The following is a 20,828-nucleotide window of genomic DNA, read 5'->3' as shown; positions in this document are numbered from 1 at the left end:
TCTCATTATTAATTTTGGCTTCATCTCGTGTTTTTTTAATATTCAGTTTGGCAAATATTTCAGTGTCAAACATGTTATGTGTAAGACAGAGTAAGAAAACAACTCTTTTTTTATGTATTGTTAAAGGTTGTGTTTAGACATTTGTGCCCTGGGGCCAAGTGGAAAGCTTTTTTCCTTTTTACTTCTTTTTTATCATTCCCAACATTGCGAGAGAATGTTAGGTTTGATTCATGGCTTGTTCTCTGACACTGTAAGCGAGATTCATCTGACCTAGTCACCTGGGGCTCTTTCTTCCAGTTGGAGAAGTAGGCACTTCTAATACATAGTTCCTCCTAAAGTAGATACCTAAAATAGAGCAGATGAATCATGCTCTTAATGTCCCCCAGTTTTCCCCACTGCTTTAAAGCAAGCCAGGCACACTGAGATGCAGACACTGACAGTGTCTGCAATAAGTTGAGGTGAATCCCAGCCTATATTTCACATGCATCTGGCTTCATTTTTATTGAATGAAAATGCAGCCAGAAACCTTAAGTGGCAAAAGGGTAAGGCTGAGCTCCAAAGCTCATTGAAGCCAATGAATATGTTCCCATTGATTTAAAGGCACTTTGAATTAGTCCCTAAGAAAAAATTAAGAAGAGAGGGATGCTGCAGGAGCAATCTTGTCCCTCTCCTTAATTTCCTGTTTAAAAAAAAAAAAAAAAAGGACTACTTTGACTATAGACCAGCCTTCTGAGGACTGCTGGTGGTGGTAAGCAATGGAAAAATCAATGTACAATTGGTTGCCAGCATCTTGATCAAGGCTTCTCATAAGTCATTGTAACATCATTGGAACAGTTAGAACCTATGACCCAAATAATTCATCAATGTGGAGAACAAATTCAAGCCATGCTATACCAAATACAAATATAAAGGCAGTACTGTAGATAGTCAACACTAATACCCATGTATAATCAGAGCATTGAGATACTGGAGAGATTGTCTGATTCATTCAGTACGTCTTTCACCCAGAAAGGAGTTTCTGCCTAGTGTTCACTGACTAATGTTTTCTCTAATCACATCATAATTGTGCTACCTCATCCCTGGAGTTTTCCTGTTGCAACGTGTAGGGAGAAAAATCTGAGTTCCCACACACTTTAGATGTCTGTGTCAACCATCACAGTTGTCTGGAAGGTCAATTAAAAAGCCCAGACCTGATATTCATCCCTGTGCAAGATTCCTAATTTTACAGGAAAAGGGGAAAGCTCTGCATGTCTGATGCTAAGCTTCCCCTTCATCCCAGTATTCGGGACAGGCAGAGGCACTGCAGTATGTGAGCACAGCGTCAGTGTTGTTGCTTTCCGCTCCAGGCTTTCTGCGTTTCTTCACTTACATGAGATGAGATTCAATTCGTGATTAAGAAATTCAATACAGCCATCGAAATATCTGTGTGCATATGTATGAGTGAAGTATCTACTAGCCCACTAATGTGGTCGGTACCGTCCGTGGAGCTCAGAGGGTAGTTGAACTCACTGAACGAGCATTATTGGCTGGCTGGTCAGATCTGTCATGCTATACCTGAAAATGGATTTAACTTTCCACTCTTACAGATTGATTATTACATTGAGATTCCAGACACTCTCTGCATTAATGGCACAACAGAAGAAGGTGGCAAAGCTTGAATTAGGAACAGGAATTTCTGTTCCCATGGATGTCAAAAAAGAATAGGAAACTTATGTGTCCCACTGTGCCAAATACTTTGTTGCAGAGGACCTTCCTCCAGTAAAACCAGCTGCTACATTTAGGAGAGAACCAAAGGTACATATTCTTTGAGGATATAAACATGTGGGTCCCCACAGAGCTGCTTAGCACAGACTTAACTGCTTTGCTAGATTGTATTCTGCATGCAGAACTTCTCATTACTGCAAATTGGATTTTATTTTTCTAAATGTACTTATGTATGCTGAATTCTGTGCTGTTTCAAATTACTTACTCAACTAAATGGAGGTCTTTCTTCAAAGAAAAACACGTAAAAGTATTGCCTTCCATATTGTCATTTTTTTCCTGCGGGTTTGATAGAATTGTCTTTGTTTGAAACTGTCAGGTTAAACAGGGATAACGTAATAGATAGATATTAACGAGTCAGCTGAGCAGAAGGGCCATCATACACTGAGTTGGGAGGCATTGTTGCAGATGCTGGTGAAACACTTCAGGAATAAAATTGGGCAGGTCTGGAAAAGGCTGATAACCTCCTCCAAAGACTTCAACTCCAGACTTCAAATGAAATATCACATGCTTACAGATGATTGTTCTGAATTTTGAATGCTGATTAATTGCTTATCGTAATGCAAAGCAGCAGAAATACTTTAAAACTGCATCAAATTTACATAGGTACAAATACCATGTGCTACTGTTATTCTTTAGTTGTATAAATCAGAGTTCTGAGAATACAATGACCTCTACAGAGCTTACCCAAAGTTTACCTTCAAGAAGGACATGATTCATTTGCCATGCTAACGCAACTCATAATTTACTAATGAATGTGAACTGAAGAAGGAGCACATATAACTTATCAGTATTATATGCTTCAGCTGCTGCTGTGTTGGCCTCAGTGGCTTTGTTAGCACCATGGGTCTGCAGCCCACTGGGAGTTGCAGATCCTTCAATGCTCTTTCCTGTGGAGATGCAGAACCTATAGCAATACCATATGACACAGCTTTTGTAAGTACCTTCACTGAATCACTTTAAAGTTATCGACATACTCTCATTGTTTTGAAGATGAGACATTGAAAAAACACTATTATAAAGGGATTTGCCTCGAAGCAACTGACCATCTCACTCACACTTCTATCCAGACCACATATTTTGTCATGTGTTAAACCATCAAGGCAGCAGATGACATTTTAGGGTTGAAATCCACTTTCTGTCCCTCTTCTCTCTTCTCAATACATTGTCCAAAAAATCATCAAAGTTCATATAGAACTATGAGAGAAGAGAAGCCCTCGAATATATTTTGAAATGCAGATATTAAAGGGCATAAGATCTGTAGCAGTGGGTTGATTGGGGTGCAGCCAAGTTACAGGGGGTGGTCTCAATTCTACAGTGTGAGAAAGGGCATGGCAGTGAGCATTTGGCCAGCTGGGGAAGGTGTGATTTGCAGACCATGCTGGTCAGGTTGACATCCAAAAAGCATTTTCATCCATGTTGACACTGATTTCAGCGCTAGGACTCTGGTGATACTCCCAGTGGGTATAATGAAGCCATCTCCTCCAAAAAGGCAAAGAACTAGCCCTTGAATTATGTACACCTAGTGTACTATGAGATAACATGGGGGACCCTAAGTATCCATAAAGGGCTGGAAAAATACGTAGCAGAACCTATAGGACATCTGTGCCCTTATGGAGCAGTAGCTAGAGAGTGAAGTTGCAATGTCCATCATTAACTGATAAAATCCCATCCTTTGGGTGGCATTCTGACTGAGATAAGATCTTTATGGTGACATGTTTTCATGTGATCTCTGAGATAATCTAAAGCCTCTGAGACATCCTCAATTAATTTGTAGAAAGAGATATTAAAGAATATTCTGCATTCGGCACTCAGTGTCCTTTCCCTGGCATCCAGATAATGCCATTTTATGGGGTACTAGCAATGGGCCGAAGCTGTGAAGCCTTGTTGCCTGACTGATCATCAAAGCAAACTACAGCTTGCTTATCTATGGAGCATGAAGGAAAAATAAAGAATCTGTTGTAAGAAATGGTTTATAGGAACAGCACCGAGTCAAACTGAACTCAAAATCTGCTTTAATTTATACGGAAGTTTGGTCTGTCTATTAACACAGTGTTTTGTATGTCTTGATTTGTGTATCCCAAGAAAAAGCATTCCTCCACACCACCACTGTTCATTTGATCCACTGTTGCTGTAATGTGAGTTTAGCCCTTGCATCTTTTAGCAAAGATCCCTTCTCCTTCTCTTCTATCACTGTGAATAAAGTGAAAGCAGCTCAGCTCATCTACTTCGTATTCTACACAGTAAGAAACCCTTTCCTGGCTGATTGATGTGAGCTTGTTTTGAAGCCCCACTGGATTTGTGAATGGGTCATAGGCTACAGACCAGTTTGTTAAGGAAAACTGATGTGCAGTGTTGTCACATAGAGTAAGATGCAGGGATGACTCTGCACTCTTCACTTATGTAAAAATTAGAAAAAAAATCAGAAATTCCTCCTGGATTAAAAAAAACCCAACAACTGGATAGTTCAAAGCAAGGATCTGAGACCTTTGATTTTCTCCAGCATAGGCAGCAATTAAACACTATGTGGAAAATATCTCTCTTCTATTCTTGCTGTAATACTTCATGCTTTTAACTGGAAAAGTCCTGAGTCAAGTGCCCCGTGTCACAGCCAAAACTGTGACCATCTCAGGTGCAAATTGGTAGAGCTCTCTGTGGAGTTAATGCCAGAAAATTCAGGAAGGGGTTCTTACAATGATAATATTTATGTCCCGTAATCCAGAGATCCCAGTCAATCTGCCAGAACTGAGCCGTGTATCTGGCTCCACAGGAACTGCATTATCAGGACTCCCTTCATTACCCATAATGGAAAACCCACTAAGCTGTTACCTGGAGTATACTAGCAATGTTCTTGTGGGTCGTGTGTAGCCACGCACCTTTTCTTACACAGTTGCCCATCTTTGACTATGCAAAATGTCCATTGGGAATGGCACCATGCAACTTTTCTTCTGAATTTCCCACTCCAGGTGAAAACAGAGATCACTGCATAAAATGCTCATGTTAACACATAAAAGTGAGCGTGTGATGGAGTTTGAGATGGCACAGACAAAGAAGATACAGTCCAAATTGGAAATAGCTTTTTCACTTGGAAATCTCACCTGTCTGAAAGTGCTAGATTAGGTTGGAAATAGTGGCATTGTTTAACAAAAAAATGTTCTTTTGCAATGTAGGGTCAAATATAGAAAAAAGCCCCAACTGTCAAAACTCCCAAATGGGTCAAAGTCACAGAATCACAGAATCACAGAATCTTAGTGGTTGGAAGGGACCTTTGAGATTATCGAGTAAGTCTTGAGTAAAGAGAAAAGATTCTCTTTTCAGTTCACTGTAAGAATCTGCCCAGCCACTGAATTAATGTAATCATTTCCCTACCTCAAAATCCTCTATTAGAGACTACAGAGGTTATTTCTGGACAGTGCTATCTTCCTGGTATTAGAAATTCACTTTCAACTATATCACCTTTAGAGGACCTAATATCTTAGGAGGACTAAGGAGAATCTCCATCCTTTATTGGATGCAAGGAGAAACACAGGGACCAAGGAGGAGGAAAAGGCTGAGGTACTTAATGCCTTCTTTGCTTCACTGTTTAATAGTAAGACCAGTTCCATGGGTACCCAGCCCCCTGAGCCGGAACACAGGCATGGGAAGCGGAATGAAGACCCATAATCCCAGAGAAAATTATTAGCGAGCTACTACCCAATTTAGATGCACAGAAGTCTATGGGGCTAGATGGGATCCACCCAAGGGTACTGAGGGAGCTGGCTGAAGTGCTCACCAAACCTTATCGCACTCTGCAACTACCTGAAAGGAGGTTGTAGAGAGGTGGAGGTAACTTGCGAGTAACAAGCAATAGGACAAGAGGAAACGGGCTCAAGTTCTGTCAGAGGAGGTTTAGTTTGGATATTAGGAAAAATTTCTTCACCAAAAGGGTTGTCAAGCATTGGAACAGGCTGCCCAGGGAAGTGGTGGAATCATCACCCGTTGAGGTATTAAAAGCCACGTAGATGGAGTGTTTAGGGATATGGCTTAGTGGTGACTTGGCAGTGGTGGGTTAATGGATGGACTTGATCTTAAAGTTCTGTTCCAACTGAAATGATTCTATGATTCTAATCTATAATTTGATGTGAATGCCTGTGAGAAAAGGGAATTTGGTCAGGCAGAAGAAAGGGAGGGGAGGCTGTTTCACTGGGGTTTTTTTCTTGGTTTGTTGATTGGGGTTTTTTTCTCTCCCCTATAGTCTTTTGATTTCATTTGATTTCAAATAGGAAGGTAGAAACTATCACTACAGTGTGTTCAGCCAAGGCAAAAGGCATGACAATGGATTCAGAAGTTTCTCCCATTTGCGTTCTTTGGAGCTCCCTAAAAATTCATTCAGAGGATGTAACACATTCCTCTCTTCCATTCTAAAGAAATGGGAAGGGATTGTGGGGAGATGAGTGCATGTCTGTGTGAGAGATCCTAATTCTTGGGTATCCTCGAGATTTTGTCATATTTGGCAGTGGACTCTCTGATCTTTCATGTCTCTGGACACAGCAGTGTTGGTGATGCTTAGAAAGGTACCTTCCTGGAAATTCTTACTCAGGATGTTTAAGCATTGACATGGATGATTAATGCTCTTACCTTAGGCTCTTTATATACTCTAAAATCACTTTACTTCTTTACAGGGTTTACTGAAGGTTGGGCACTTGACTGCTTAATTACAGGCTGACTTTCAAATGTCCTGCACTTCCATTTCACAAAATTTAGCAGAAACCAATGTACGAATCTTAAAGTTTACCTTCAAATGACTTCACACAAATTTGTTAATGTCCTTTGGAGAAAGTCTTGTTAGAAGCATTTCTGAAACTCATTTGATTTGTGGTTATTGCAGCTGAGGCTTCTGGGTAATGCGGTTTGGCTGTCTGCTGCCCCTGCTTTGCAGTGCCGCATGGCCTACCGTGTTTCATAGGCTGTGTGTCTCAACTCAATTAGCAGCATGCTGCCAGCCAGAGATAAGCCTATGGACAGGCATACTAGTCATGGCAGATAAAAGCGCCAAAAAATAGTTCAGTCCAATGTCATTCACTTAATATAAAAATAGAAATTAAAGCCACTAACAGAGCAACTTGGAATATTTAGTTGCAACACTCAGAAGCTTTTCCATCCTTATTCAAGCCTCAGGAGGACAGGAGACATCTACCTCCTTGGTAGCTAATGCTGCTACTGTCTCTCCTTCACTTCTGCAATCTGTCCCCCAGTTGCCCATGTGATAAGAAGTTTAGGCTTCTTCTTGTAAGCTATATATGCTAGACCTTTCAGAGCATCTTTAAGACTTGTCTCAGAGACAAGGGGGAAATGAAATGGGGTCTTAGTGGATGGCTCCTGTCTTCCAAACTGAGAAAAATCAGGCAGGGAAATGCAGTGCACTGAGCTTTCTATTTTGTACTCTTATGCCAGCAAACCTGAGAAATGTGTCAGGCCATTCTTCTGAAATGTCCCCTACAGCAGAAAATCCAGGATGGTGGTGTTCATGCTGTCTGACATTGCTGACCCAAAATATTTTGTACCAGCATGCTAGACTCCATAAGGAATCTGGGAACAGTGGTACACAGGGCACTGAAGCAAAAAGTTTTTAGGACTGGACCTGAAGAAAAAGCTAAAAGAAGAGGAGGCTATAACCAGGCTTTTGGCTTGGATGTGGAGGACAGGAGAGAGGAACTGTCTGATTTAAAAGCTGTTCTTTTGTACCTTAAATCCCCTGCACAGTTTTCCTTTCCCAGATCTTGCTTTTTATAAGCTTTCCAAACTTAGGGAAACAGCAGTGAAGCCATTCAGAGGAACTCCTGCCAGTTAAAACCCAAGGTCATAAAAAACATGGCATAAATAAGCAATTAGGCTTTTCTGGCTCAGCTTCCTTCTGGGAGAGGGACAATGGCTCTCACTTCTGTCACCAATGGACTAGTGTCATTCTGGGCTACCACTCATCACCTGCAGATCGGCTGGTATGCCAAAGTGACTAGGGATCTTTTGGGGATCTTTTTTTACTTCCTAGGGTTTCTCCCCATATCTTGTGAAGGGTCTCTCTCTCTGCCATTGCAGCACAGCAAGAGTGCAGCTCAGCTTACTGAGCACGGCATTTCTACCCTGCCCTTGCTGTATGATGGGATTGGGCCAGGGACTCCTTCACGGAGCTGTGGATATGTGTGCGCGTACTCAGTGGAATCTGTGGATGCAGAGAAAGAGGAACCTGTGAACGTCCCTAACTGAAGCACTTGCTGCTTTTTTCCCTCCTCCTCCAAGACCTCCACTGAGTTTCTCACTGGACTTCCCCATACCCCTCTTGCACAGTGCACATTTGTAGCCTCACAAAGTTTTTGGATTTTTCCTGTCACCCCTATCTCAGTACTGATCTCTGTAAGAGTAACTGGCCTACTGCTTGGGATGGCAGAGATGCAAGAATCTAAATATTAAACAACAAGTATTCCCAAGTCTGTGAAAAGCAAGCATGCATTCCCTTCTCTCTGAAGAGCTGTTCTCAAATATTTGGTAATGTCATTTTTATAGTGTTAAAAATCCCAACTCAAGCCTCTCATTAGCAACCATAAAACGATCAGTGCAAGATACTGCAGATGTTCTGTGAAAACTGGAGTTCAGATGCAGAGAAAAAGATGGTGGGTAGGAACAGAGATCAACTGAAAGAACTGTGAGAAAAGATGCATTTTTAATCCTTATGGGTAAAAGCCAATAGTTGAAGAAAATAAGGTTGTTCCAATATGAAATTTGGGAAAGTGTGTGGGAACCATGGTTTTAGGACCATATTGCATTGGGAACTGTAAAGCAAAGATTGAACAAAACACTGCCAGATTTTCCTAATATAATCTTACAGAATTCCATTAGCATTTACCAGGTGGCAGAACATAATGAAACTAGAACACAAGTTTTGAGGGAAAACAAGAAAGGATCAAATGGAGGAAAGGATAAAAATCCCAGATTTATGCGAACATTTAGAGACAGAGGAAATTCCAATGGCTTGCAAAAAGTGCTATTGAAGATGTGAGAGCAAACAGAAGTCTATGCAGTGTTGCACTGGAGGGGATTTCTTACTTGTAACTGTTTAAGAGGCTTCCAACTGTTTAAGACTGCTGTGTTTTGGAATAGATTATAGGCAAATTACTATGTGAACTGCTCCTAAAGCAAATCACATGAACCCTAATCCTAAAATTCTATGATTCTAAAATTTTGAAGCAAGAGATGGTGAATAGTATACATGATAAGAACATATATATGGAAAAAATGTAGAAGTTCTCAGCTAGATCTGCATTATATTGGCTTCAAACGAAAGCAGATATAGAAGAAAAACTCAAAGAATGTGAAATATTAAAAGAAATTTATCAAACAAAACAGTCTGTGATGTTCATCCAAGAAACATGAGATTCATGGTCTAGCGTAGTCATAAATCATTTCTTCTTTCCTGGAAAAAATGTGTCTTATTTTTGGAATAGTGTCTTTAATACACCAAAATGGTACAATTAGAAAATATGAATGTTAAACATGATTTCCAATAACAAGAGCATTTATTTACTAGAATAGTATATTAGTTGTGACAGTGACAAAAGAGCACTGCTATTTGGTGGTCTAGAACTTATGCATACAACAATTTAATCAGGATTTTAGGTATAATACTGCAAAAAGGTACAATGTAATGGACTGTGCAAAATGATGTAAAATGATAGCAAGGATGATTCTAAAACCAGAAGAATCAAATTCAGATACTCACTTGGCATATCCGATCTTGAAGTCTGGAATGCCACCTGCTGAAACACTGTTCAATAGGAAACTTAAGCTTAATAGGACTCAATTTTCATTCCTAAACCTTGAGTTTTAGCCTATTTCTTTCTTCTAACCCTCGGTGCTTTATGTCCCATGGATAGTATCATTATAACTGTGAGTAAATTTGGGACTTTCTCCCTCTCTGCCCCTTGATTCCCCAGGTCAGTGTTAGTCTCCCCTCTGCTCAACCTCTCTGAATGCAGTGGTTTCTTTCCCTGCAATTTGCCTGCTAGGATTTTGCGGTCAGGCTCAACCGCTGGACCCACACTGCTATCTCTAAAAGACGAAATTATACAATATAGACTCAGTTGTTGTCCTGTTGCCGTAGGGCAGTATAGACTCAACAACTGTCAAGCAAGCTGAGTCTTCATGTTTGCAAAGCCGCAATATGAGTATAGATGGTGCATACGCCCACAATATGGGCATAAGCAGCAAGTTAAAGATGTACCCTGTTATCATCTTTGCTGAGCAAGGGGATTGATGAAAGAATCATGACACCTTGGTAGCAACTTCCATAGAAAGAGGACACAAGAAGGCTTGCAGGCTCCCTATACACCAAGATCTGAAACAGAAGAGGCTGAAGGGAAATCGGTGGGTTGCATAGCGTCAATGGAGATTAAAAATCATGAAGTGCTCTGAATGTGGTTGCCATTTCAGATGCTAAGAGAGGATTGCTGAGATGTGATTTGATTAACTTGGAGTGGGTGTTTATCCTTCGGAAACAGTGCGGTAGAAGGATAGTTGAACCTTCCAAGATGGATTGTGGTTATGTATCCCAAAACAGGCTTTTCATCCCTGCACACCCCAGAGTACTGCAGGATGGAGCAGGAGCCTGGCTCTGTGGGCTGTGTGGTTTTTGGGACTGTGGTTCCTGCTTAGCAGTCGCACCTCTGGGGCACTATTCTGGGCTGCATTCATGCATTGCCTGCGCTGGGGGGTTCAGACCACATCCACTGCTCAGTTTTGCCATCAAAATTATTCATGGTGACTTCTGATCTCCGGTCTCACTCTCCCACCTCATTTTTACTGGTTTCTTTTTGTTTTGTTTTGTTTTTTTGTCTTGCATGATCCGTTGTTTTCATGGGTGGGCTCTCACTTTGATTAATGGGACTCACAGCACAGGCTGTGGCTCATAGAGTAATTGAGCTGGCAGCACCCCTTGTCTGTTGACGCCCAGAATTTGGATGTTTTAGTGACCAAGGAAAATCCTTTTCACTTCTGTGACACTCCTTTTCTTGCACATCAAATACATGGGTGTGATAACCTGAACATCACCTGCATTGAGTGTGTTTCATAGGGAAGGAAATAGCCGTGAGAGCCGTATCCCTTTGCTCTATGGAGCACTGATACCCTCTAGTGGTAAAACCGCAGGCATTTTTAGGCAAAAGACGATTTCATTACTGACTTATCTTCTGTCTTCCTCTTGGACAAAATTCTGCACATCATCTTTAATTGACAGTGCTATTCTGTTGAATGATATCATAAATTCACGTCTTTAGTTTAAGTAGCAGATGATGTAATTTCCTTGGACTGTTTTCAGTATGTTTTGCCTTCCATTAAATCATTTAAATGATACCTGTGAGCTGATGGGTGACCAAATTTTTACATAGTATAAAGAAAAGGCTGTAATGGAAAGCATCAAGTATCAGTAGCTCAAGGATTTAAATGGAGAATTAGCGGTGGTACCACTGTAATGGCTGTAATGTGGCGGATCATAGGTGGTTTATAGCTAATTGAAGGAATTGTTGTCTCGGTTGAGTTCTCACCAGTTTGCTCATGGAGGCACAGGGTAGCTGGGTCATGGCTCTTGGGATGCCACTGGGCCACTGGCTTCGTAACTGCAAGGTGGGGACAGCAAGGTATGGTGGGACAAAGCGAGCTTGAGGGCATGGCAGGAGCATCACAGAATTGCCAAGTTAACAGCCAAATGCCTCGAGCAGCAGGAGTGTGGTTATAGGTAGACGGTAAAGGGCACATTCTGGACCCAAAGGCTATTTCCTACCAGTCACGTAACCCTCACTCTAGAGCATGGCTGGTGAGTGGGAGAAGGTGAAGCTTGTCAAAGAAGTCCAGAATTATTTAGCATGAGCAAACACATTTGTTTCTGTTCTAACCTTGCTTGAAATGGCTGATCTAAAATTTTCCTGGCGTAGGAAACTTCAGTCTGAATAGGTAATGTTAGGAACACCACAACAAATAATCCTTCAGGTCTTGCTGTGAAGTTTCACTGTTGTCTCTTTGTTGCATGGAAGATGCTAGTTAATTCTGTTTAGGGGAGATTCCCCCCCAAAAGTCAGCAGGAGCTACGTGGAGCTCACCTCTCTCCTTTTACTCCAGCTGCAAAAATGTTGCAAATCCTCAGAATGCACTCCCTTAGCCCTAGGTTTCCCCATATGTCAAGGAAACAAAACCCCAGGACAGGTTAGAGGACACGTGTGTCTGAGCTGAGCCTCCTTTCCCATGGTCCTTGCTTGCTGCCTCCACACTGCAGGTTGTGAACTCAACTCTTCACCCACTGAAACAAAGTGGAGTTTTATTCAGCAAGAAAATGAAATCACACTTTAGGTATCAGATTGAAATTCAAAACAGGTAGTACACACTAAACACAGTTTGAGTCTTCATAAGCTTTTTTCCCTGGATGATTTCAGTGCCTGATGCCTGTCATTTCTTTGATGTAGCCTAACTCTGAAAGCAAGGGATCCAGGGCTTTTATGGAGACATCCTTCCAATTTATTCACTAAGCTCTGAAATATTTCCACGGCCACCTGCCCTTCTGTTCCTGCAGATCAGGTTTTGGGAGCACATTAAAATGCCCATGATCTGGGTACATGAAGTACTAGAATATGAGCTTCCCCCAGTCTGCTTCATAGTAATCACTTACGAGACTCCCTTGATTTTTCTTACCTCCTTATGTATAAAAGATTTTGAATAGCTTGAACCTGGGAATATTTTTACAAAGCAGATCAACGTAACTTTAGGTTGAACTGAATTGAATTTACCAGCAGTGGGAATTAAATTTTCTGTCAAGTCTCTGTGTTCTGGAGCCTCACAGACAGGCAATAGCACAGGGGCAGTGATTTATCATGCACTGTGTTTACTGGAAAGCAGAACTTTACCTTCTCTATTGTTTCTCTTTCAAACCTTTTTATCTTTTCATCTGCATAGAAATGAGTGAAAAAAGGGAAAGAAAAAAAAGAAATGCAGTGCAGTTTTCAAGGGATGGTTTGTCCTGGTGCTGCATTGTACTGAAGCGTTTACTGTTTCTCAGGTCTCAGAATGTGCCAAGATTTATTCCACTGTAACTGCAGTGCCATTTTGTGAAGCACAAAGGACACCAGCTTGGAACAGACCTCCTAAGTTTTACAGTCTTCTGCCATACCATACAATCCCTTCCCAATATAAAGTATCATCCATTTCCTTCCTGAAGAATGCAATCAAGTCGATTAATGCATGTCTGTCCCAGAACCATTCTGATTGAGGATCTTGCCATAATTTCTTGACTTCCAGGCCCCCCTGTCCAGGTTGAGAACCCTTGATCTTCATGAGAGCCCACCTCACTGCTCACTGAGGAGAAGTAGCCATCCTCTGAAGTTCTCCACTCAGGTTTTTATACATATCTTCAATGCAAATATAGAGAGGGTTAACAATGCTGTGTTTTTTCCTTTTGTTTCATTCCAGATTTCTGATTGTCTTGGGGTGTTTGATCTTAGCTGTCCTGACAACTTTCAAGGAGTATGAAACTGTTTCGGGAGACTGGCTCCTCTTGCTGGTAAGTAGACTGGCTGCTGCATCATCCTGGTAATGTCCCTGAATTGAAATCAGCCCCATCAGCAGTGATGGAAACTTACTCCAAGCTCTGCATGCAGTAAGATTTCTTCTGTAGGTCCTGGAGCAGTGACCATACACTTACATATTATTGGAGAGTTCCCAGTCCTTTGTCAACACTCAATGAGTAAAAGGGAAGTAAGGAGAAAGGAAAAATACTAGCCCAAGACTTTTAAATAATAGCTTTTCAGCATTTGCCTAACATGTCTTCCACCGAAGTATCAATACATTTCCAACTGACCATGCCAGACCTGAGCATTTTTGGGGGGTCCTACCAATCCCAGTATTTCTTTTGATAGCAGCATAACTGAAATTGTTGCAAACAGTGCCTCCAATGACTATCCATGAGAGGAAATGTATTTGCAGCAAATATATTATTTTCTCTGTGTTTCCAGCATGCTTGTTTTATAAATGCTGGAGTTTGTGCTCAAGACTCTATTTCTGGAGGCCTCCCATTTGGCAGAAGAAGAAAAAAATAGGAAAAAAAACCCTCACTAATTATAAATATGATGTATTCATTATTTTATGAAAATGACCCTAAAAAAGAACTTCGTCTGCTCCCACAGCTGTCATGAAATAGAAGGTGCACTGTCTCACTTAACCTGGCCTTGTAGAAAAGCATCCCTAGGGAAACTGCACAGCAAGAGTAGTTCCAGGATCTCAATTTCCATTTCCCCTTGTACCTCCAGAGACAAGTAGATCCGAGCTGGAACTAAATGGCAAAAGGAATGAAAGGTGAATTCCCCTTGCATGTTCCTTCTCAAAAAGTGCCTGTATGAAAACACCCTCATCCCCTAGGGAATGTGAAACTCGCTTTTGGTCCCCATTACCCTGCTTAGACCTATCTTTTCACATTTGAAAAAGCCTGAGGTTATTTTTCCTTCTCCTGTGCTTCCTTTTATGTGGCACTCAGCGGTTTTAAGAAGCGCCTAACAGTTGTGGGCATGAGCATCAGGAAAAAAACCCTTTCCTCCTTGTCAGCTATTCACAGAGAGGAAAAGTAACTGCGTGCCCCATGCTGCCCTTGGCCTGTCTCCACTGAGCACCTCAGAAAAGCCCATTCCTCTCCATTCCCTCCCCATGCTTAGAAGAGTTATTGAGCAAGGTGGAAAATCCCATTATTAGTGCACCAGAAATTTAAGGAAATAATATATGACCTAAATTTGTCTTATATATGCCTTTATCATTGCCTTAAATTTATGAGCATATGAATATACTGTATCCTATCCCTGTCTCTGTAGATATGGCTGCATGAACGAGCTGCTGGTGGGTAACCCTGGTGTGGGTATACAGTGCACTGGGGACTTTGCAGCCACCACTCACATATGTCTTCTTTTTTTGTGTGAAGCAGGAGGTCTTTTTGTGAAGTAATTGCCCTTCCGTCAAGGCAGGGTAATCATTTCACATTTACCCAACATCAGAGGCACATCCTTTCTGCAGAGCACTTAGCAGGCTGTGAAGTTATGTCCTACTTTGCCTTGCCTCTTTCATCAACCTGGATTCTCCTCCCCACTTTTTCCTCTCTCTCTCTCACACTCACATACCCCAGCACTTGTACCTCATCTGTTTCCTTCAGCTACCTCTATGTGTCCAGAATTACTGCAAAACTCATTACAAGTCTAACAATGTAGTCTGTGTCTTTGATACAGGAAACCTTTGCCATTTTCATCTTTGGAGCAGAGTTTGCCTTAAGAATCTGGGCTGCTGGGTGTTGCTGTCGCTACAAAGGATGGAGGGGGAGACTCAAATTTGCCAGGAAGCCTTTGTGTATGCTGGGTAAGCACGAGCTCTCTACTACTGTTTTCCCTGTTATGTCCTTTTCCTTCTAAGCCAGTCTGGGGGGTTGTCCAAGGACCAGTGAATGGCAGTGCAAAGAGCACTGAAATCAGATCTACCCTTTGTGCTAGGAGGTGTGTCCTGCTTGGAGTAGTTGGTTGAAGTACCTGGCAGTAATGATTCATTCAAGACAGTCTTGAGTGGCTGGTCAGTGAGAAAAAAAAATAGATCATTCTACTCTTCAAACACATTTTTCATGTCCTGAGTCCCACTGCATCTTTCTTATGCTCATCCCAAAATAACAAACCACTTCAGATCCCAACACTGTGCCATCTTCCCCAGCTCTCTTTCATATTCAAATCTTGTGTTTTACCTTTGCAATGTTGGTCTGCATTTGCAAACAAGTGTCTTTGTGATTTCACCCATGTTATCTTTCAGGCTTGGAAGGTACTGCTGTACAACCCTCATAGAACTACTATTATTCATATTTGAATCCCCTCCTAAAACTCCTCATTATGTCCACAAACCAAACCAGCCAGCATTTAGGAGCTCACTCTGCCTTGAACACCTGTCATGCACATCCCCATTCGTTCACTGTTTCCAGGACTCCCTCATTTATTTTGATGCTTTTCAAGCCAAGAACTAGCCTTTTGTTCTTTATTTGTACAGCACATAGCACTCTGGGGAGCCGTGGTGCTGCAATCAAATGAGTTCGTGCTACCCTGTTCCCTCTCCCTCCTTTTGTTCATCTTCTGGGTCTAAAAGGGAGACAAAATTGGAACAAATTTTCTTTGTGCATCTATGCTATCTTCAATTTAGTAGTGCTCCTTTGGGTGCTACTGTTGTATAAATACTTCTTATACTTCTAATAGCATTGTGAAGGCAGCAGAGCGCGGTGTGAGCCAGTGGGATTGATACTGTCTCATGCCTTCTTGGTAAAAGTGTCATCTCAGTTCTGAGAATAAATCTTCATTGATATCTGGGTAAAGAACAGAAAAGATCCCACTGGATTTACCAATGTCATCTCTTGGTTGTCACTGGCACAAGTTAGTTTTGAGAATGATTGAAAGTGAATAAATCTGAAATCCATCCGGTGCCACTCTTTTTGGCTGGAAATACAATGTGAAGACAATTTAAAGACCAAGTGCCCAGAGAATGTTTGAAGCCTTTTGGTACCACTTTTTTTCTCAGATATGTATAGGATCAAAAAAAACAGGGGGGGGGAAACAAGGAAAAGAAAGAAAAAGAAATGAAATAAGAAGAAGTGATGTGATTTGCATTTCAAACCTCTTCAGTTGATCAGCAAATTGGTGCTGTGAGCATTTACAAAAAGTAGTATTACTGACTTTGAGTTTTTAAAAGGAAAACTCAGCCAGAAGAACAAACCACTAGATGCGCTATCAGAAACTGAATTTCTCACCTGCTGACCTGTTCACTAAGGTATTCCTGTGGGACAGGTGAATTTATGGTTGTTTTTCTTTCAGCATTTGGACGCTGTTTCATCCCTAAACTAGTTCAGACAGTGTCTCAAGTCCAGTGCATCAGTCTGTAAATAGATGACGATGCTTTCTGGTGGGTTCTGTGCATGATGCTGGCTGTGTGGCAGGTGCAGATATCTGTTTAATTGGCAAAAGAAGGCATTTTCAGGCAACTTTAAAATTTGCCTAGGGAAATTTACAGCACCACCAGATGGGATTAAGAAGCAGGTGACAGGGCTACTTTTGTTGGCAGGCTTTGTTCTTTTTGCCTTGCAGATATCTTTGTGCTGATTGCTTCAGTGCCAGTGGTTGCTGTTGGGAACCAGGGTAATGTTCTGGCCACGTCTCTCAGAAGCCTCCGCTTCCTCCAGATCCTACGGATGCTCCGAATGGACAGGCGGGGCGGTACATGGAAACTTTTGGGATCAGCCATTTGTGCACACAGCAAAGTAAGTGAAGAGCTTGCAGGGCTTAGCTGGGGCTTGGGGGAGAGATATTGAAAGGAAAGAGAGGGGATGCACAGGTACAGCAATGCCATGGGATTATGTCTTTTAGTTCAAGCAACAGTTTTGTCATTTCAGCTTTATTCCATCTCCCATTGTCTCAAGCATTTCTCCCCCTTGTTTTACCCTTCTCTACTCAATAGTGGTGCTGGGAAGTGGCAAGAGAGAGTGTTCATTCCCACACTCATTACAACAGGAATTTTGCCTTTACACTGAATGAAAGCAGGGACATCCCTTTAACGGTGAAATATGTTGAAATATTTGACGGAAATGCCTCTGCATTTACAACATGTTTGTAGTGGCTTCGCAGACTTGTATGATCAACAGATGGAGCAGGACTCTGGAGGGATGGAAAGAGGCTGGTTAGCAGAAATGTGGTTTCAGAGGGAGCTACTGGTATAATTTCTCTTTGGAAGCATGGGCCAGGCAATAAAAAGATGCACACAGTGTGAACCAGACAGACAAAATTTCTAAAATCATCTTTGCTCAGACTAACTTGGTGCTATAGTCAGACACATCCTGTCTCACACCAGAAAGACACATTGTGTTCTTGCATTTTCACCAAGCATTATTACAAGTTAAAAACTATCTGCATAAAAATCCTCTAAATGAGATTTCTCATCTGCACAGAGTGTAGAAAAATTGCATACACTCTGTGCTACATACTGCTTTTTCTTATCCTTGAATGACATTCCTGACATTTTAGGGGTTCTTTAAAATTAAAATGCCAGCTGGCACAGCATAATTAGACTTTGCTTCTTTGTAGTGGCTGATAGGGATACCCACCCTGCTTTGTTTCATACCAACTTCTGTTTCTTCCCCATAGTCCACTTACTACAAGGCAGGTGGCACGTAAACACTTATGTCAAAAATGTTTCTCAGGAATCTGAGATCACGGAAGAAGTCTATGTGCTGAAGACACTGTTTAGAAATTGTTTAAGACTTCATTGTATGGGATTTCATTCAAATATTCCTTGTTTGATTCCCAAACATCACCCTTCAGACCTCAGCTGGCTGTGGGAGATAAGAAGCAGTTGCAAGAACTTTGCTTCACTGGAGACACTAAAGAAACAATTTTGATAACAAGGTTAGCCAAAAATTTCCTTCTGTGGTTGCACACCAGAAATCAGCCAAGAAAGTTGATTTATCTTGAGACTCAATTATTAAATTCTCAGCTGCAACTTTTTTTTTTTTTTTCAAATGCAGTAAGGCAGTTCTCAGAAAACAAAAGGAATATTGATTTTTTAGCCACTTGTGATACTTCACCCAAAAAGTTTCTGCTTTGTTTCAGACATTGCTGGGGTTTGAACTTAGTTTGCTGCATCTTCTACCTCAGTAGGATTAGCCACACACTCCACTGTAGTCACTCTCTAAAACAAGGAAGCTCAGGTTTGTTTTCACACAGATGATTTTCAAGGTCTGTTCTTACTGCATCAATTCATGATGAAATCATACATTAGAACCTGCTTTGGTATGCCTAAAGAGAATAAACTGCATCCTGCAGCCTTGGCTCTAGGGAGAGAGCAGAGCTGTTGATTTGCCTGCCAAGGCTGATGAAGCCTAAGGGCAGCAGGAATGGGGAGAGTCAAGGTCAGGGACAGAGCCCTGCAGCACCCTGTGTCATGTGTGTAGCTAAGCCCTTAACCCAGCTTTAAGCAGAACTACAACTGCAGATTGCTCCAAGCTGTTCCCAAGGAAGATGCCATGTAAGGGCTAATTCTTGTAAATCTCTGCATTATTTCCCAGTAAGTGCTGAGGTAGGCTGGTCATGGGCTGTGTCCAAGCAAGCAGCGACAGCTCTGCTGTTATCCTCAGTCCTTCTCTCTTTTCCTGACGTTTACTCTGCCACTGTGGGTATTGAGACTGCTTTCAGGCCCTCCAGTGTCCATCTGTTTCTTTTGCAGGAACTCATCACTGCTTGGTACATCGGGTTCCTGACACTCATCCTATCCTCATTTCTTGTTTATCTGGTTGAAAAAGATGTTCCTGAAAAGGATGCTAACGGGGTGGAGATGAAGGAAGAGTTTGAAACCTATGCAGATGCACTGTGGTGGGGGCTGGTAAGTGACTCCAAAAATACCTTATCCCCTTCTTAAAAACTTCATATCCAAGAAGAGATAAAGTATTGGTGTTAAGGATTACACTATAACTGCTGCTAAATTAAGGTGAGGAGCATGTTACCAGTATAACATTACCAAAGTAGGGATGTCCCTACAACCATTTAACTTGTATCCCTGTTAATTTTCAGTCAGACAAAGGCCCTTAGGTGCTTAAACCCCTTTCAGAAATCAGTCTGTGCTCTTGACTTCTAGAAAACCCCTCTTTTAGAGGAGTGTCTCTTTGGGTATAACTGCACTGGCAGAGCCTATGCCTATGGGAGACCTAGCTCTCATCACAGCAGTATCCTGCCTGTGAGAGATACATCCCTCAGAAAATGGCAAAACCAAAGCTGGCCAAACTGGGAGGTGCTGTTGACTGAGTTACAAGAGGCCTTGCAGAGGGATCTAGATAGTTTGGAGCATTGAGCAATGATTAATGAGATGAAATTTAACAAGTCCAAAATGCCTCTGGAAAGGATAACTCAACACTTTTGCATCTTACATGCATTTCCCAAGAATCACTCAGGGAACGCCATTGGTGGTAGGATACTCAGCAAGAGGGACCTTTGATGCGTCTGCTCTTGTCTCTTCTGATGAAGAGAGGAGTATTGGTTTATGGCACTGCTCATTTGATCACAAAGTATTCCTGCCACCTGGTAGGCAGGGTAGTCTATATCGTGCTGCCACTAAAATGCAGCTGCATATTTTTTTCTTTACTGCAGTTCACTCATAAAGGGCAAGATCCCTCCCCACCATTATTAATCAAAAGGTCCCAAGTGTTGCATAGAACACCTGGATATTTTCGTATCCTTGCATATCCAGGGCGTTTAGGTAGAGCCTCACTGGTAACAAGAGGTACACAGCCAGAAATTAGCAATTGTTCAGGAAAGGAGTAAGTTTTCACAGTCATATTTGTTTTACAGAGACTGAGACTTCAGGAAGAGATAGCCCTGATTGTTTCTTAAACAGTTACAGCTCTGCAAGCTGTAAACTGGCAAGTCCCATTCCTAACTGCACTGATAGCGGGCAGGAGACTCACTCTGCATGCAATGTCACATGGAATTCGCTTTCAGCAAATGCATCCTAGGGCGGCAGCTCCTCTAAGACTAAATCCATTCTCCCTGGTGCAATGCCTCTGGACTAAGATGCCATTAAAAAAAAAAATTGGTTGGCCCAACATCAAGATCCTATTTTAAGAAGCTGTGCATGAACACCCATAGAGCTAAGTGAGTCATGCAGGTGTCATGGTGATATCTAAAGCAGAGCTGTTGGCTGTGTTTTTCTTATGCAAAGTCCTGGTCATTCTGCCCACAGATCACCCTTGCTACCATTGGGTATGGCGACAAGACCCCCAAAACATGGGAGGGACGGCTGATTGCAGCTACGTTCTCTCTCATTGGAGTATCTTTCTTTGCTCTTCCTGCAGTAAGTACCTTCCTCCTCCTCTCTTAGGCACAGCCCAGCACTGTGCACTTGCAAAAAGAAGGTAAAGTGATCAAAACTGCCAGTGGAATTAAAATCCCTTTTTAAGAGTTGATTACAACACTTGTGTCCAGATTTTAGGATATTTTTCCTTTAGA

General features: G+C 41.8%; 1 protein-coding gene across 1 annotated transcript in view; it reads left to right on the top strand.

The window, feature by feature from the left end:
* KCNQ3 (potassium voltage-gated channel subfamily Q member 3) overlaps nt 1-20,828 on the top strand; it is a 195,424-nt gene that overhangs the window by 150,232 nt on the left and 24,364 nt on the right. The window contains exons 2-6 of the mRNA XM_074145091.1: nt 13,246-13,336; nt 15,042-15,168; nt 16,923-17,095; nt 19,054-19,209; nt 20,563-20,673. Of these exons, the coding sequence (XP_074001192.1) occupies nt 13,246-13,336; nt 15,042-15,168; nt 16,923-17,095; nt 19,054-19,209; nt 20,563-20,673 (658 nt within the window). The remainder of the gene's footprint in view (nt 1-13,245; nt 13,337-15,041; nt 15,169-16,922; nt 17,096-19,053; nt 19,210-20,562; nt 20,674-20,828) is intronic.

The sequence above is a fragment of the Numenius arquata genome, chromosome 3 (genome assembly GCF_964106895.1).
Source record: "Numenius arquata chromosome 3, bNumArq3.hap1.1, whole genome shotgun sequence".
In the NCBI taxonomy this organism is placed as follows: domain Eukaryota; kingdom Metazoa; phylum Chordata; class Aves; order Charadriiformes; family Scolopacidae; genus Numenius; species Numenius arquata.
Note: the sequence above shows the minus strand (reverse complement) of the source record. Positions and strands in the feature narration are given on the sequence as shown.